Genomic DNA, 17,697 nt, shown 5'->3' with positions numbered 1-17,697 from the left:
TGGGGGTGGGGGGCGGTTCCTGGGGGAGGAGGCTCTCCAGATTGAAGAAGGCAGGGATGGGGTAGGGGATGAGCAGAGGGCGAACCTGGTGGAGGAGCTGGTACCACGACATGTCCCGGAACAGTAGGGAGATAAATGGTGAGGGCCAACTGTCTGTTAGCACTTCCTGTGTGACAGAGCCCGTGTTAAGTGGCTTTGGACCCTGCTTCATTCCCACCTCGCAGCAACCCCCTGAGGGGAGCCCCACCTGTGCGTCAGAGAGAGGAGAGGAGCACAGGCCCAGCTGGAATCACAACGTCCAGCCACATCGTGGCTCCCAGGACGGCTGGTGGCCCTGGGCCATTGTGGAGTCCTCTATGGGCCACGTCTCCCCACTTTGTGGGGACCGGCATCGCCAGCAGCGCCCTTCACGGATGGGAAGCCAAGACTCAGGCTCTGAGTCCCCGGGCTGTCCCAGGGGGTGAGGCTGGCCGGAGTGGCTCCAAATATTTGCTAAGAAGCCCGAGCGTGTGCCCGGGTCCCCAAGCAGAAACCAGCCCCATCAGCACCCCCGGTGAAGGCGCCGTCGTCGCTCCCATTGCACGGAGGAGGGCACTGCGGCCTGGAGAGGTTCAGCGCCTCGCCGGCTCACACAGAGCCGGAAGGGGACCCGGAAGCCTGACGGAGAGTCTACACTCAGCGGGAGACGAAGAGCGCTCCTCGCCTAGAGTACTGTCCCCGGGCACCGCGGTGGACGTGACCTGGTGGGGAGGGGGCGGGAAGAAGCCCGAGGTGGGCGGGGATGGGGCGGGGCGGAGCAGGCGGCCTTGATTGGGTGTTGCTTTGAGCTCGTCACGGGACTGCCCCCAGGCCGGCGCCCCGCTTGGCCCCGCCCTCGGACCAGACTCCGCCCAGGCCCAGGCCTCGCCCCTCCGCGGCCAGGGTTAACCCCCAGGGCTCAGCTGCCGACCACTCTAGAGGCCCGGGTCGGGGACGATAGGCCCGGACGCCCCTGCCCCGGTGCGCAGGAGCCCCTCTGCAGCGCTCAGGCCAGGGGCAATGGAAGTTCTTGGAGCCCACACTCGCAGGCATTGTAGGTTGCCTGTTGCTTTTCTTCTTATCTGCTTTACTGAGGTGTAACTTGAAATTCCGCCATTTAAAGCGTACAGTTCAGCGGGGTTTACCCTGAGCTGTGCAGATATCGCCACAACCTAATTTAGGGCGTTTCCTTCCCTCTCCCCAAACGCACTCCCAGTGATCCGCACTCTGACAGCGCTGCGCCGCGGGACCGGGCCGCCAGGGGGCGCCGCGACCCAGCCCTCAGCTACGCCTGCGCAGGCGCCGCGCGCGAGCCCGAGAGCGAACCCACCGAGCGCGCGCCCGCCCCGTGGAGTGCGCCTGCGCGCAGCCCGTGGCCGCGCCAGCTCCCGCCGGGGGCTCGTCGCTGGGCGGCCGGGCCATGGGGGAGGCTGAGGTGGGCGGCGGCGGCGCAGCGGGCGACAAGGGGCCGGGGGAAGCGGCCACCAGCCCTGCCGAGGAGACGGTGGTGTGGAGCCCCGAGGTGGAGGTGTGCCTCTTCCACGCCATGCTGGGCCACAAGCCCGTCGGTGAGCGGAGCGCCGCGCCGAGGCCGCGCACCCGCGTGGGGGCGGGGCGGCGGGCAACGGCCGGGGGCGCGCGCGGGGTGGATGGGGCGGGGCCTCCTGTGCCTGCACCCCCGCCTACCCTGCCCCCACTTGCGCACCCCACCCCTGCCCTCTCCTGCACCCCGCAGCCCCCGCTCCTGCGCCCAGCCACCCCGGCCCCTCTTTACTCCTTCCCCGCCGACCCCTGCCCTTTCCTCTCCCCCCTCCCCCCCACCCCTGCTCCTCTAACCCCCACCCCCTCCAACCACTGCCCCTCTCGCCCCCTTGCCCCCCACCTCTCTTCTCCACCCTACCTGCTGGCCCGCCCCTCCCCACAAGCTGACCCCTTCCTTCTGCAGGTGTGAACCGGCACTTCCACATGATCTGTATCCGAGACAAGTTCAGCCAGAACATCGGACGGCAGGTCCCATCCAAGGTCATCTGGGACCACCTGAGCACCATGTATGACATGCAGGCACTGGTGAGCAGGACCCCACCCTCCCCAGTCATCCCAGGGCCAGAGCCCCTCCCTCCCCCAGACAGAGCTGGTGGCAGGGAGCCCACTCCATGCCTCCTCCCTGGGTCCTTGCCGGGCCCTGGCCTCAGGGACCTTGATGTCTGGGATGTCCCACAGGGGACGAGTTGTTGAACAAGATAGCTCTGAGTAGTTTTACGAAAAACACAAGCCTAATGACGGTAGCTAGTTATTGCATGGAACCTACCTTAGGTGGGGGGTTGGGGGGTGGTCGGTTAAGATCTTGCCAGGAGATAACTAGGGAGCTGAAGCTCGTGGGAGGGGGCTCTTAGGCCATTGTCAGTCTTGTGGAAAGTCTCCGAGTGCTCTAGGCAGGGAGGTGACCGGGTCTGAGTCATATTAAGATGAATATGGTGGTTTCTGTGAGAACCAGGCAGGCAGGGCCCCAGGCCTCATGGAACCCCCAGCTGGCCGTGTCTGAGGGGGCAAAGGTTAACTAGGTAACCAGGACGGCAGAAGAGACAGGTGGGCATTCCCGGCAGAGGAATGGCAGGCATCAAGGCCCTGTGGCAGCAGGCGTTGGTGCGTCAGGGGACGCAGAGGAGGCCGGGGTGTCTGGAGGATGACTGGGAGTGGGGATGTCCGGTGACCAGGAGGGTGGGAGACCATGCTGGGGTTAAGCAAGGCTCTGCCTGTCCTCGGGACTTGGGGCTGCCCCAGACCCCCAGCTGAGACCCGCTGCACATCTGTGAGGTGGAGAGCAAAGCCCGGGCCTTCTTGTGTCCATAAACCGTGCTGCCACTCGCTCCCTGTTGGTCTTGGGCAAGTCGTTTGCGCCTCGTCATCCTCGCATAGAAAGGGGAACTGCCAGCTGGGCCCTGGAACTGACCTCCTGGCCCACAGTCAGTACCCTGGAAACTCGAGGACAAGCCGCTAAACTAAAGCAGGCCCTGCAGAGGGGCTGTGCCCATGAGCTGGGGCCCCGCTCCCCAAGAATTCCTGTGTTCAGAGGCTTGACAGGGCTCCCATACTTGTCATGTTGGGGGTCACCTGACCCCCAGGAACTTCCTGCACCCCGACTCCAGGCTGGGGGCCAGGAGCTAGACACAGAGATGAGTGTGGCAGGGCCCCTGTCCTGGGGGGCTCTGGTGCGGTAGGAGAAACAGTTGGCTCTCAGGCACAGGCACTGGCTCCAAGGTCCTGTGGCTGTGACGCCCAGCACAGGGCCCACGTGACACTGTGGGGAGCCACCCAGGGGTCTCAGCCCAGGACAGGTGGCCCTTCACCCCCTCGCTTCCTTAGACCCCAGCACCGCTATGGAGCTGATGCCCCGGTCACCTGGGGCCTTGTAAATATGAGTCTGTGGACCGCACCCCACAAGGTGACCAGGAGCCCTCGGGGTTTGCGAAGCTCCCGGATGTTGGTCACCATTTACATGCTGACCACCTGGCTTGTCAGCACAGCTCCCAAATTGGGGACTGGAGGCCCTGTCTCCTGAACCCCCTCCCAACCTAGAGACGCTTCCCACCAGCTCACCTTTCTCTTCGTCCCGTGGTCCATGTTTTCGAGGTCTCTGTTCCTCTGGCATGTGTGTGACCTCCCTCCATTTTGTTTTGCTTACCTGGTTTCCACGGGGGTGGCTCTCCCTGCCTCCCTGGCTCCTTCCCCCCGGAGACGGGACCCAGGCACCACGGCCTTTCCTCACGGCTGTCGCGGGCTCTGAAGGTGCTCTCCTGGAGGGGGAGCCCACGCAGCCGGGCCAGGCCGGCAGACAGCACTGCCTGACTCTGCCCCCGGAGGTGTGCCAGCGGCGGAGCTGCCCCGGCATCATCTCAGGTGACACCAAACCCTTATTCCCATCGTGATGCCTGCCTGTGGCTCGCGCTGTAGTTTTGCCTGGTCTGGGTCCCTGTGACAAGCCAGCTGCTGTAGACTGCACAAGAGAAGGAAGAAGGGTCTCAGCCCCGCGCCTGCCCACTGCAGTCTCCAGGACGGTCACGTGTGTTCGTTGGTCGCTCCTGAGTTGTCTCTTACACATCTTTAGTCACATTTTCTTTTAAATGTGTCTTTTAAAATCACGTTTTCTTCTTTGTTTCTTAAAAAAACCCAAAATGCCCTGTTTGCCATCAGCACGAGTCTGAGATTCTTCCATTCCCAAATTCAGAGAGGAACTTCGTCCTTCCGGAAGAAATCATTCAAGAAGTCCGAGAAGGTAAGACTCGGGTGAGAGCAGATTTGGGAACTAGGAAAGGCCGAGGGGGGTGGTGTCAGGGTGAAGGTCACGAGCCTCGGGGAGTGAGCGTCACTGGCAGGGTGATGCTGGGCCCTTTTGGAGGGGGAGGTCTGGGGGCCCCCGGGACAGGGGGAGGACTTCCTGAAGGACATACACGCCTCCCGAGTCAGGAGGAGCCCCTGGCCTGAGCCGCTGCAGGTCGGGTGGGGCTGCGGCGCCCACCGCCCTGGGCTCTAGGTCACCGTCGGCCATCTCCCCCCAGGAAAAGTGGTCATTGAGGAGGATACGAACGAGGAAATGAAGGAAGACGTGGACCCCCATAGTGTGGCCGATGATGGTAAGTGTGGAGCTCGCCCGGCCCTCCCGGGGCCCCAGGGGCACAGCACCCCAGCCTGGCCAGGCCTCCCCGTCGCGGGCAGCCAGGGCCTGGCGTCTGGCTCAGCAGCTGAGAAGGCCGCTTCCGTCTGCTCAGGCAGAGCCTCCCACGCTGGGAGATCACGCACGGGGCCAGCACGGGGCAGGGAGCGGGGCACGGGGCAGCCTGGCCCCGGGCCTGGTCAGTGGTCATGGGGTGCAGGAGGGTGTCCGACTGAAGTGGAACGGGTGGCGGCCGTCTCAGTGCAGGGTGAACCCCAAGGAGCAAAGGCGGGCACGGCTGGGTCTCGCTCCCCCAAGGGGCAGGCCACATGGGCACCCCCAGTTCGGGAGGAGCCTTTTGGGGTCAATGTCATGTATGTAGGTGTAGATTTCTTAAACTGAACAGGAAGATGAAATAAAATTTTGGATATTCTGTTTTCAGCCAAATGATTTTGTCTCCCAGTTTTTTCATCTTCAGGAAGCTTGGGGAAAGCAACAGAAAAGTCCAGCAAAGACAAAGACAAGAGCAACTCAGACTTGGGGTCCAAAGAGGGGCCGGACAAGCGGAAGCGCAGCCGGGTCACCGACAAAGTCCTGACCGCCAACAGCAACCCCTCCAGCCCCAGTGCGGCCAAGCGGCGCCGGACGTAGACGCTCACAGCAGGTGGGCACCATGGTCACCAGGCAGTCGGCGGGTCAAAGGCCACTGGGCCTGCTGCCTTGCCCTCAGGTGCCAGAGGCTCCCGCGGTGCCACTCAGATCGCCTGGGCTCAGATGGCCCCTGACGACCAGAACGGGACCCATTCAGATGCTGAGACCCGAGAGGTGTGAGCCCAGGCCACGTCCACTGCGGACACTTGTGGCTTCGTGACGACAGCTGAGCTGCGCCTGTGGCTAAGCGTTGGCACGGGCCTGTGAACCAGGCTGCGTGGGCAGAGAACGGGGCACAGCCAGCAATAACACACCGACCCCCTCTGTGCTCTGAGGAGCCGCGGTCTTCCCATCTGTCCATCTGTCCATCTGTCTACCGCTCTCAACTGACTGCGGCCTCAGGAGAGCGTCAGGCCGTAGGCGCCGGCCCCTCCACCACCCGAGAGACTGAGAACTGGGTATTTTGCCTCATTCACTTGTACTGTAACGATGTATATAATTTGGTTGGTATTTCACTATTTAATTTTTAAGAAGCCTATTTTACTAGTGTTTTATATGAAAAAAAATACTGCAGAAGTTAAACCTGTGTTGTATTTTTTCTGAGATGTTTTGTTTTAAGGTAACAGACTACTGAGATACTTTTTGCTCAGTTTTTATATGCCGATACAGAGAATTTGTAGCGGTTATTTTTGTATTCTCAAGTAACTCGCAAACAGACCAAATGAGCATGTGGAGGGAGGCAGGACGTGGGCTGACCCGCCGCAGCCTGGGCCCCGGGCTGACCGAGGTACACTTGTGTTTGACTGAGGGACATTAAAACACAAAAAAGCAACCTGGAGTTGTGTGATTTTGATACCAAAGTAAGTTAACTTCTCCTACAATAGGAAGTTGTATTTTTTCAATTATAGCTGCAGCTAACTTTGAGGTACTGGGTCACTTGATACAATGAATATACAACGTAGTAACAACAGGTTCCTGAGTGGCTACTTTGTTGCATGTAAGCAACCCTTCAAATGCAAAATGTCAAGAGAGCAAACCAGCTGGAGCTGGTGCCTCCTTCCCAAGAACAAACGAACTTGAAGGTGAGAACTCAGGCTGAGCTTGTCGAGAGGCACAGCAGGGCCTCCCGAGGGACGTCGAAGGCGCTCGCCCTCCTCTTGACCAACCACGAGGACCTTGAATGCCACCCGTCCCCCAGCATCAGGAGCAGGAGGTCAGAACAGGCTGAGCCCACGAGGCCAGGCCAGGAGCTCCACGAGCTGAGGTCACCTGGCGCGGGGTCGGGGGCCGGCACCTGCTTCCCCGGCAGGGCCGATGTTGTCCGGCAGTGTCTTGTGTCAGGTTGAGTGTCTTGGGTCGGGTCTGCCGACCCTGAGCAGCCCTGGCCTTCCAGCCCGACTGCCCTGTGTGGGCAGCTGGGGCAGAAGCTTGCACCCCACGGTCAGACCTGCTGCATGGGGGGCCCCCGTGGGGTAAGTCCCCAGCAGAAGATCACAGCCTCGGCCGTAACCTCCTGCCACGGGGAGGGGAATCTAGACGGAGCCCAGGTGCAGTTGGGTGTGACTGGCACTTGTAAAGCGGAAGCTGGGCAGCATCTGAGAACAAGCCTCGTGTGTGGCAGCGGGCAGCCGTGGGAAGGCGGTGCTCTGAGCGCCGCAGGCTGGGGCCACGGCCCTGTCTCCGCTGCATGCTTGTCTGTCCTCTGGGGCAGAGGGGGGGAGCCTGCCCACCCATGTGCTCTCAGAGCTGCCCGACCCTGGAGGGCACCCCAGCACCCATCAGTGCCTCCGTCAGAGGCTGGAAGTCACAGCCAGGGGCTCTGAGGCCAGCTGCAAGTCAGCTAAGGAGAAGGCCAGGCCCGTGGCCGCGGCCTGCGGTGGGCCAGCCCCACCCGATGCCCGGCGGCTCTTCTATCACCTGCTCCTCGGGACACCTGCCCAGGCCATCGGTGGCAGACGATTTGCAGAAACGCCCAGAGCTCCATACCTTTGGCTGAGTCACCACTGTCCTTTTAGAAAGTCGTCCAGGCAGGACAGTACCCAGAGAGGTAACAGGTTGGTGAGCCTTCAAGGAATTGGCGCCAGCACCAAAAAAGGTCTTTAGCTGTACCCACGGCCAAGATGGGCGGTTCTGTTCAGCTCTGGCTCGTCCCCAGCTGCCCAGCTTGACGGCTGCCACATCCCCTGAGGCCTCGTAGCTGACTTGTAGGGCTGGGCGAGGTCAGCATCCCCGGGGGCTGCGCTGGGCCTCAGTCTGTGTTGAACAGCCCCAAGGGTGATCCCCGGTCATTCCTGCCTCCAGGTGTTTGGGTCTTTGCCCGGTGCCCCCTTGTAAGAGCAGGCAGCCCCTGTGCTTTCTTATAACCATTATAACACAGCAAAGGGGACAGGAGGGCAGGCCCACGAGGACACTGCACCGTGGGACTCTCTACTGGAGAGAGACTTTCCCGCTGGCCTTGAAGAAGCACACTGCCCAGTTGTGAACTTTTGGAGGGGACACAGGGATCTCTGCCCTACTGCCCAGGAAGATGGGTTCTACCGACCAGCTGAGGGGGCTTCAAAGCAGTTCAGTCCCCAGAGGAAATCTGCCCCAGTCGACACCTGGGGGACAACTTCCAGGGGGTGTCCTCCTTGCGGGGGGACATCCTCCACACATTCGTACAGGGTGGGGGACATCTGCTGTGGACAACCTCCAGGGGGGCCACCCTTCGGGGGACATCCTGCCTCAGGTCATCCTGAGGGGGCACGATGGTGGAGAGAGGTATCCTCCGGGGGGAATGTTCTGGAGGGGAAGGGACATTCTGGGGGGTGCTCTGGGGGACAGGGACCCTCTGGGAACATCCTCAGAGGAGAGGGCATCTTGGGCTACATTCTTCTGAGGATATGGGGGCGGGGCTTCTTCCAGGGGATGGTTCTGGACTTCTAGGAGGTAAGCATCCTCCAAGAAAAAGATCTCCAGGGTGGGGATCTCAGGGTGTAGGGAAACATTCCCGGACAGTGGAAAAGAGACTTTTCAGGTTGGTGGGTTGGGGAGGCAAGCATCCTCCAGGGAAACATCTGTGGGGGGGACATTTTCCCAGGGGAAAGGGATATTCTGGGAGGATCCTCCAGGGGGCCTCTCCAGGGAGAAATCACCAAGGTGGGCATGGGTGGGGGGCAACCTCACGGGGGAAGGGGGCGAGCATCCTCCGGAGGAGCTTTCTCGGGGTGATGGGCCTCCTCCAGGGAGACATCCTTCAGGGGGCCTCCTGGGGCTGGGCCTCCTCCGGGCGGGGCGGACGGAGTCGGCAGCCCCGGGCCCGCCCCCGGCACGCCCCCGGCACGCCCCCGGCACGCCCCCGCGCTTCCTCCCTCTATCACTTTCGCTTCCGCCGGAGCGGGTCCCGCCGCCGCCGGAGTATGGAGGACCCGGACTGCGACTCGACCTGGGAGGAGGACGAGGAGGAGGACGACGAGGGCCCGAGGGCCGGGGCCGACGAGGATGGCGAGGCCGGCGCTCCGGGGGACGTGGAGGCCGAGGCGGACGCGCGGCCCAGCGCGTTCCAGGTGCCGCCCCCGCGCGCTGGGGACCCGGCGCCCCTGGGGAGGCCGCGTTGGAAGAGGGGACAAGGCCCGGCTCCTGGAAAATTGTTCCCCCCCGACCCCGGGGCCGAGTGTGGAGGCCCCTCCCGGAGACCCGGCTTGGGGCCCGGCTCCCCATCTCCAGCGGTCGCCCTCTTCCCGGCCCTGTCCTCCTCCTCCCCCATCGTGATCCCCAGGACACCCTGAGATCCGCCCGACCCCTCCCCCGCCCCCGCACCAGGGCACCTTGCAGGGAATCCAGGGCCACCGTCAGACCCGTGTCCCCAGGACCAGATCTGCGTGAGGACACCTCCTCAAGGGGGTGGCCCCGCACATCCTGGACTCCTTTCTGTCCTACCCCAGCCTCAGGCCCTGGCTCTGTCCTCTAAAGAGGCCCCAGCCCTCAGTGCTGGCCACCTCCACTGCTCCCCTCGGCCTCCTGGAGCTCCCTCCTCCACCCTGGCGCCCCTCCGGGGGCACCTCACCCTGCCCCACTGTCCAGGACTCCAGCTTCCCTCAGGCCCCAGAGCCCCCAGCCTGCCCCACCCCCACTGATCCTCGCTGGGCGCAGCACCCACCCACTCTGGCTGGGGCTGACCTCGCGTCGTCTTGGAGGTGGCCTTGGAGGCTACATGTGTATGGCGTGCCTGCGCCAGGGTGGCCGGCGGTGCCCACCGGTTACTTGTCATAACCATGGTTACTCATCATTACCAGCGGTTACTTGCTAGCACTCGCCGGGTGTCACATTCCCGGAGTGGGTGCAGCTGGGGTTCCGGGTTAGAGGGAAGGACCCAAGTGGTAGCTGTCACCATGTGTCCCCCTCACTTTGGGATGAGGGCGTCCTGGCACCCTGTCTAGGGAGTCTTGAATTCCAGCCTGTGTGGTGTCGGGGATGGATTCTCCCTGTAGCAGATGAGAGCTCTGGTTTTCAGGTTTTTCTCTGTGTCTTGGGGTGGTCAGTCAGCAAGAGGGACCCCAAGGGGCTCCTGGGCCTGGATGGAAGGCCGGCGGCCTCGGCACTTCTCTAGTGTTTCAGGGAGGTAGGCTGGGCAGTGGTCAGGGTCACAGGTCACAGGAGTCACAGGGCAGGAATCTGGCTCTTTCCCCAGGCAGATGCCCACTGAGCATGGCGCAGCGTAGGTGAGAGGACGCTGTCACCACCATAGCTCCATGGGCAGACAAATGGAAACTGATGGAGGGGCGGGGCCAGATTCTGCTGAGTTTCAGTTTCATCCGCTATCCATTGGCCAAACTGGCATCTGGCTAAGAAGCGCACCATGGGAAGCATCTGGGGCCCCTCCTGGCAAGGCCACTGCCTTTAGGGACACAGCCCTTAGGTGACAACTTAGAGCACAGTGCAAGGAGGAAGTGCTGAGAAAGGCAGGGTTCCCAGGGCAAGGTCCTGGGGTGTGATCCAAGCAGGGTAGCCAGCAAACATAGGAGGAGGAAGTGAAGCTAGAGTTAGGGGGGCTCCACCCCAAGAATGCACATTGGCCTGGGGTTCCTGAGGGCTGGAGCGAGCAGCAGGGCGCCAGCCTCACTCCAGCTACTCCGACCCCCTCTGATTTTGCTGACAGCTAGCCCAGGTCCTTGCTGCCGTCACCAGGATGGGGGCTCCGTGGGGTGGGTCCTGCTTGCTGGCTGCCTTGAGGAGTGGGGAGGGTCTCCTTGGGGGGGGGTCTCATCCAGTCTCCTCTCTTCCCAGCTCAAGGTGACAGGGTCCCGAAACTGGCGAGCAGCGCGGGACACACGCAGGTACCGGCACCACTACCCGGTAGGTAACTGCCTGCAGCGCCCCTGCCCCCTGTAGCCCGCCCAGGACCAAATCCTCCTCCCGGAGAAGGCCAGCTGGACAATGTCCCATGTCCTGCCGGACACCCCAGCTGGGCCTGCTGCTCCTTCCCCTAATCATGGGGTGGCAGCACGGCGCCCTAACTCCCACCTCGGTGCCCTGACCTTTAATACACGTGACGGCGCCAGCTGGCAGCTCATCCACGGGAGGCCCGGCACCGCTAGCCCATCTCACAGCCTCCTTTACTTCAGCCCCAGCTCTCTGCACCCAAGAGTCTCAGGCAATCCCTGGGCTGTCTTTGGGGTGCAGACGAAGGGGACCTCCCAGCCCTGCCCCACGTTGGTGAGGGGAAGGTCGTTGCTGGTGGTCAGAGGTGGCTGCTGCCCCCCAAGTGTGGAGGCTCGTCCTCACCTTCAGGGTGGAGGGCCCAGGCTTGGCACTCGGGGTCTTCACCAGCCTCCAGGATGTCTGGGGGTTCACGGGCCAAGAGCAGACACCCGCCCCCTCCCCCCCATCCCAGGAACGCTTTAGCGTGAGGGGCCCTTGGAGGCAGCCTGTTTTGGCGATGTCCTGACTGGCACCTGTCTCTTGCTCCTCAGGATTTGGCGGAAGGAGATGGCGACGGTGACAAGCCCAACCTGCGTTTCTACAAAAACGAGATCCGCTTCCTGCCTAATGGTGTGTACCTGCTCGGCTGCTGGTAGCTCCGGCCTCGGGGGGCTCCCTTCCCCGCTCTGCCTGTCTGGTCTACTGGGACCTGCTTTGGACACGTGGCTTTCAGATAGCCCCATGGGGCCCCCTGGAAGCTGCTGAGGGGCTGCCAGGTCCCCAACCCTTGGCCTGGATCCACTGGCCAACACACTTGGAAGGGCCAGGCAAGGAGTGCTGGTGGCTTTGCAGGCCGCACCGTCTCTGTCCGACCACCCGACTCTGCATCTATAGTGGGAAAGCAGCATGTGTAAACACAGGAAAGAACAGTCTTCACGTTTTTAAATGGTTGGGGAAGATTTAAGATATAATAACATGTTGTGACATGTGAAAATCATATGAGATTCAGATTTCAGTGTCCATAGGGAGGCTTCCTTGGAACCCACCCACGCTTTCGCACTTACGCGTTGTCTGTGGCTGCTTTCCTGCCACGGCACAGGCCAGTGGCCGCACAGCCTCAACTGTTACCCTCCTGGCCCTTTGCAGAAACGGGCTGCCCTGCGGGAGGCCAGGCTGCACGGTGGGGCTTGGCTGCAGGTTCTCTTTGAGGGCAGAATTCTGGCCGGCAGCCTGTGCTTTGTGGGGTGTGGCGAGGCCCCCCTGCTGCAAAGACAGGTGCGGGTCTGGGAGCGCTTGTCCGTCCCGGATGGGGCCTGCCCACTCAGGTCTGCCCTCCATCAGCAATAAGGGTCCGCTTTCCAGGTGGCAGAGTGGCAGTCGGCCAAAGTGGGGTTAAAATCACACGAGATGTGCACAGCCTGAAGCTGCCAGGCCCCGAGGTCCTCACGAAAGGAGCAGAGGGCAGTGGGGGAAGGGGCTTTCGGGAGCCCTGGCTGACTTGTCCCCGTGGGGCTCCCAGGCTGTTTCATTGAGGACATTCTTCAGAACTGGAAGGAAGAGTACGACCTCCTGGAGGACAATCACTCCTACATCCAGTGGTGAGTGGGCGGGGCGGGGCCGAGGTTGTGGGGCGGGGCTCCAGAGGAGGGGCTTGAGGCCCCCCACCCAGGCTGGAGCCTGGCTCCGCCTCTCCCAGGCACAGCGCTTACTGAGCAGGTGCACTGACTGCCCTCAGTGCCCAGTGCCCGGCACTGAGGGCGGGGCCAGCTAAGGGGAGACCCGGTCCTGCAGTCTGGGCTCTTCTGGGTTCTCCAGCTGTAAACAGCCTCTGCCACTGGGAACTGACACCGGTCTTGGGGGACAGGAAGAGCAGCACACCAGCTGGCTGGAGGCCCCATGAGCCTGTCCCGAGCCTGTCCGCAGAGCCCCTCTGCCGCGGGGGCGGGTTCTAACGGTGCCTTGAGGTGCCCCCGGATGCTGCCCCACAAACGCGGTGTCCTTTAAGGACAGCTTGCAGGGGGCCAACCCGGGGCACAGGGTTTCCCGGGGAATAATCCCACAGCATTAATGATGGGAGGAACAGAAGAATGTGCAAATGAAAAGGAATGGAGGGCTTCCCCGGGGGCGGCTGGCAGGTGCCCTTGCTGCTGAGTGGGCGGGCTGGGACTTCTGCAGGTGGGTCTGTCCTGGGCCCTCATCCTGGGCACTCTCCCTGGAGCTCTCCCACCCTTGCCCCTTGGTTTTACTGACTGGTGAGAACCTGTGCCACGTGTGGTCCAGCCAGCCCCCAGAGGCAAGCGGAGACCCGCCCCGGGCTACCCAGCCAGCACGTGCCAAGTGGCTGGTGGCCCGCGTCTGCCACTGACGGGGCCTGTGCCATCTCTTCCTTCACAGGCTGTTTCCCCTGCGGGAGCCAGGAGTAAACTGTCACGCCAAGCCCCTCACGCTCCAAGAGGTCGAGGTGAGCTCTAAAGGCCAGGGGAGGGGCCTGGCTGGCCACAGGGGTTCACGTGCCCCTTCAGGAGCTGCTGGGGGTACAGGAGCTAGAGGAGCCCCTCCCCGCCAGCCGTGTAATTCTCTTCCCTCCCAAGTGGTCCTCGCCTCTGCCCCTAGTGCTCCTTGCAGGCTTCCAGAGAAATCCAACGGTGAGGATTGCTCACATCCAGGGGTCCAGGGCAGGGGCCACGAGCAGGGTCAGAGTGACCAGGCTCTGCCTTGGTCAGCCCTGGTTTGGGCTGGATTGGGGATGCCCTGGATGGTCGGGAGGGGGCTCCAGGAGCCAAGGAGCCCGCGAGAGAGGCCAAGCAGGTGCACCGAGGAGACAGGGTGGGTGCTTGCTGCCCCGTGTCCAGCCCTGGAGTCCCTTAGGTCCCCTTTCAGGTCAGGGAGTTCCTCTTGGGGCTACAGCAGCGCCTCAGGCCTCAGAGAGACCTTGCGACAGCTCAGAGTGAAGAGAGCATCCCTGGGCTCCTGCAGCCTGGCACTTCACCCTAAGGGTCTGAGCCGAAGCCCCGGGATGAGTCGGGGACCGAGGGCGGCGTGCAGCCCCACAACTGCATTGGCACCACCCTGAGCTCCCTGCTGCTCTCGGGGGGCGTTTTCCAGGCGTTTAAAAGCTCCACGGAGGTCAGGAAGCGGTTGGTCCAGGCCTACGAGCTCATGCTGGGCTTCTTCGGCATCCAGCTCAAGGACCGAGACACGGGCCGGGTGTGCCGAGCGCAGAACTACCAGAAGCGCTTCCAGAACCTCAACTGGTGAGGATGCCTCTCACCCCGGGCCCAGCAGCTCGGGGGTCCGCACGGCCGGTCTCAGGTTGGGGAGGAGCCCCTCTGGGGAGGACGCCTGCGGGGCCGGTGCCTGAGGCTCTGGGCACCCTCCTTGCTTGCAGAGCGGGGGTGGACCCCACCTGACAGGAGTGTGAGAACTAAAGAAAGCCACGCGAGTCCACAAGCTTCTTGGCTGTGCCCTCCTGCCCACGTGGGCATGGGTCAGGTTGTCAGGGGGGCTCCATCACCTTCACAGCGTCCCTGAGCCTTGCACCCGCTGGGAGTGGCAAGCACACTCCCCTCTCCTGCCTTGGGAAACGCTGGGCTTGGGGGAGGCACAGAGCATGACTCTGCTGATGGTACAGCCACCCTTGCCCATGGGTAACTGAGGCCCCCGCCTCTGGAGGGTCCCCACCTGGTCCTCTTCCAGCTGAGGTGGGAGTGGGTATTCCATGGGACCAAGGGGACAGTCACCCTTCTAGAGGATGCATCACAATCCCTCACCTACATGATCCAGGCTCACAGGCCGTCTTCTACAGGGACTGGGGCCCTGCAGGGGGAGCAGGTGGGGACAGGGACTGGCCTGTGGGCCGGAGTGTCTCTGCTGGTGGACATCAGGCTCTGGGGGTGGGGGTGGGGGAAGGGTGGGCTTTGGCTGAGCACCGCCCAGCCCCGTGTAGCCCTGCCAGCGCCCGTTATCCCCTCCAGGCACAGCCACAACAACCTCCGCATCACCCGCATCCTCAAGTCTCTGGGGGAGCTGGGCCTGGAGCACTACCAGGCCCCCCTGGCCCGCTTCTTCCTGGAGGAGACGCTGGTGTGCCGGCAGCTACCGGGCGTCCGGCAGAGCGCCCTGGATTACTTTGTGTTCACTGTGCGGTGCCGGCACCAGCGCCGTGAGCTGCTCTACTTTGCCTGGGAGCACTTCCGGCCCCGCTACAGGTTCGTCTGGGGGCCCCACGACAAGCTGCAGAAGTTCAGGCCGTGCTCTCCTCCCTGCTCGCCCCGGCCAGCCCGCCCAAGGCAGGCCAACGGGGAGGAGAGCCCTGGGGACCCCCTCCTTGAGGCCGGAGCCCAGGGGCAGACCTGCGGGCCAGGGAGGGATGAGGAGGGGGACCCGGTGGCCAAGGGTCCCCAGCCTCCCGGCACAGAGCCCCAGGAAGCTGGAGCCTTGGAGAAGGACCAGGGGGATGAGGCCGGCGAAGAGCAGGGGCCAGAGTCTCCAAACCCCAAGGAGAGCAAGAAGAGGAAGTTGGAGGCGAACCTGCGGGAACGGGCCCCAGAGGAGCCGGCCCCACGGGAGCCGGGCCCGGGCGCCTCGGAGGTGGAGAAGATCGCCCTGAACTTGGAGGGCTGTGCCCTCAGCCAGGGCAGCCTCGGGGCGGAGACCCAGGAAGTGGGCAGCCAAGCCCCGGAAGAGGCCGAGCAGCCCTGCCCCCAGCCCCTGGACACCAAGGTGGCTGATGAGGTGAGGAAGCGAAGGAAGACGGACCAGGGTGCCAGCGATGGCACTGGGGCGGCAGCAGATGATGGCACCGTGACGCTGGCCACCACCCAGCCCCCTGCCCCTTCAGGGTGCCCAGTGGCTGAAGAGGGTGATCATGGGGTCAAAGCAGAAGCGGATGGCCAGGCAGGGCCGGAGCAGGGTGCCCCCAGGAGCCCAGCCACTGCAGGACCCGAGGTGGAGGAGAGAGCAGAGCCCACGGAGGCAGGACCCTCTGTCCAGCCCGGAGAGCCGTAGGCAAGGGGAGGCCCGGGGCCCTGCCCCGCCCTGTCGCAGGCCTGGGAGCCAGGTCGCCAGCTGTTCTCCGCGCCCAGCTCTGCGGGCCTCTCCCCGCTGGTCCCTGCAGCCACTACTGCAGCTGCTGGAAGGGCAGGTCCCGCCCTGGGGGAGGCCGAGGGCTTCAGCGTCCTTCTCACCTCGACCTCACTTCCCGCCTCTCGGCCTCCGCGCCGCTGCCCCCCCCCTTGGTAACCTGGCTCCTCGTGGGCTGAGGGGTGGGAGGGGGGCTCATTGTCTTAGTCTGGTGCAGAGGCCTTTTCTGAATAAACTCATTTGACTTTGAGTGTTTGGGTGTGGACGGTGGCCCTGTGGGTGGCCGGGGCAGGGGAGGGGCTGGTTTCATGAGTGATGCTGGCTGGACACCCTCTGGGTGCACGTGGCCTGGCTGTGGCACCACTTTGCCCGTGGGAGTGCCTGGGGTGCAGCAGTGGTGCAGGCCTCCTGGGCACCCTGACCCCACAGCCCCCCAGAGCCGCTGGGGCCGGGCGGCTGCTCCCTCGGCCGGTCCCTTTGTCACCAGTGTTCAGTGCGCCCTGATGTGGGGTTCCGTGATGAGCCTCGGGGAGCAGGCTCAGTGGTGCGCTCTGTGCCTCTGTCCCCTTTGTCCCCTCCCTGGTGGCCACAGCCACCCCTCACCCCATCGGTCCTCCACACAGGGACCCCCTGGGCCCTCGGACCCAGCGTGGGAACGGAGCGCCTCCCTCCCTCAGCAGCCCCCACCCCGCAGGGCATGCAGCCCCGCAGCCTGGCTTTGTCCCCTGTGCCAGGACTGCTCCCTTCCTTTGTACATCAACACCAAGGATGCGGAGACTCGGAAGTGATGGAGGTCACACCTGGTGGGGGAGGGGGAGGGAGTTAGGGGTCGGGACCTGGGTCCCCTTTTCATGCTCTCCCCACAGCTCCTGTCCTGTGGGGAGGGTGGGTGTGGGACATAGTGTCATCAGGTCCTCGTCCAGACCATCATGGGGCTCGGGTTCAGATGGAGAAGCTTGGAGCGTGAGGTGAGAAGTGGACCCCATTGGAGCAACCCCTGGGGGCCAGATGTCTGTGCCCAGCAGTGGGGCCTGGGGACGGGAGGGCAGGCAGCTCGGGCCCGCCTGACCCGCAAGCTTCGGGGAGAGTGATGGCCCCAAACAGGTGGGCAGCGACACCGGACTGACAGGTGGATGTGAGGCCAGCCTTGTGGCCTCTCCCCCGGCCACTGTGGCTCTCTGGGTTCGAGGCAGGGGCTGCTCTCCATGGGGAGGGTATTTCCAGGGAGCAGGTGGGAGGGTCTGCGCAGAGCTGGGAGTGGGTTTGTAAGGCAGGGGGAGTGGGATTCCAGGCATGAGGTCGCTCCCTTGACTTCGCAGCCAGGCGTCCTCTGAGTCTGGCCCAGCAGGAGCCCTCTGGCGCGCTGCGTCAGGCAGGCGAGCGCAGGAAGGAAAGGGCTCCGGGCGGGAGGTGCCTTGGAGGTAGGGGTGGGATGAAGCCGCTTGCCCTACACCCAGCCCCGCACTGCATCTCTGAGGATGTCCTAAGATGACTCTGACTTGGCTGGAAGGCTGGAACTTCGGAGATTCTCTTGGCCCTTCCTGATAGAATCCACCCTCCCTTTGGAGGGTGTGGCCAAGCCTGACGAGCAGCCCACAGCTGAAGCCAACAGGGAAGGGAGGTTTTAAACTGTTTCGGTTTGCCTCACCACTCCCTCCTGGGCTAATTCCCGGCATCCCAGAAGTTCTGAGCTCTCACCTGCAGAAATGAAGCTCATCCTAAAGCAGCATTTCCCAGGGAATTCTAAAGACTCAGACACCTGAGGTGGGGCCGGGATTCTGAGCATTCAGCGGGCTCTGTAGGTGACCTGGATGTTTGAGTGTCCCCGGGGCGGGGGGTGTCATTGAGTCCTCCTGGCCCCAGGGGCTGCCCTTTACCCTGCTGTCCCCATGTGC

General features: G+C 63.4%; 2 protein-coding genes across 3 annotated transcripts; both read left to right on the top strand.

Annotated features, from left to right (window-relative positions):
- Positions 1–1,384: 1,384 nt before the first annotated feature.
- Positions 1,385–6,152, top strand: MRGBP (MRG domain binding protein). The gene is made up of 5 exons (XM_081256495.1): positions 1,385–1,586; positions 1,964–2,085; positions 4,210–4,291; positions 4,575–4,649; positions 5,133–6,152. The coding sequence occupies exons 1-5, from the start codon at positions 1,439–1,441 to the stop codon at positions 5,318–5,320; spliced, it is 615 nt and encodes a 204-aa protein (XP_081112621.1). The 5' UTR covers positions 1,385–1,438; the 3' UTR covers positions 5,321–6,152.
- A 2,359-nt stretch (positions 6,153–8,511) lies between these two features.
- Positions 8,512–16,052, top strand: OGFR (opioid growth factor receptor). 2 transcript variants are annotated; one of them, XM_081256248.1, is made up of 8 exons: positions 8,512–8,865; positions 10,586–10,654; positions 11,272–11,350; positions 12,240–12,318; positions 13,115–13,181; positions 13,312–13,365; positions 13,826–13,974; positions 14,695–16,052. In XM_081256248.1, exons 1-8 carry the CDS (start codon positions 8,530–8,532, stop codon positions 15,725–15,727), a joined length of 1,866 nt encoding a protein of 621 aa, XP_081112374.1. In that variant the 5' UTR covers positions 8,512–8,529; the 3' UTR covers positions 15,728–16,052. The 2 variants fall into 2 exon arrangements, with proteins under 2 accessions (XP_081112374.1, XP_081112375.1); XM_081256249.1 differs by lacking the exon at positions 13,312–13,365 and having other exon boundaries at positions 8,515–8,865.
- Positions 16,053–17,697: the final 1,645 nt, after the last annotated feature.

The sequence above is a fragment of the Mesoplodon bidens genome, assembly GCF_964165515.1.
Source record: "Mesoplodon bidens genome assembly, chromosome: 15".
Lineage (NCBI taxonomy): Eukaryota > Metazoa > Chordata > Mammalia > Artiodactyla > Ziphiidae > Mesoplodon > Mesoplodon bidens.
The sequence above is the reverse complement of the archived record's forward strand: the minus strand, read 5'-3'. Positions and strand labels throughout refer to the sequence as shown.

Coding starts and splice junctions, on each gene's coding strand:
- MRGBP (XM_081256495.1), top strand. CDS start 1,439: ATGGGGGAGGCTGAGGTGGGCGGCGGCGGCGCAGCGGGCGACAAGGGG. Junction 1,587..1,963: donor GCTGGGCCACAAGCCCGTCG/GTGAGCGGAGCG, acceptor TTCCTTCTGCAG/GTGTGAACCGGCACTTCCAC. Junction 2,086..4,209: donor TGTATGACATGCAGGCACTG/GTGAGCAGGACC, acceptor GTTTGCCATCAG/CACGAGTCTGAGATTCTTCC.
- OGFR (XM_081256248.1), top strand. CDS start 8,530: ATGGGCCTCCTCCAGGGAGACATCCTTCAGGGGGCCTCCTGGGGCTGG. Junction 11,351..12,239: donor GATCCGCTTCCTGCCTAATG/GTGTGTACCTGC, acceptor TGGGGCTCCCAG/GCTGTTTCATTGAGGACATT. Junction 12,319..13,114: donor AATCACTCCTACATCCAGTG/GTGAGTGGGCGG, acceptor CTTCCTTCACAG/GCTGTTTCCCCTGCGGGAGC.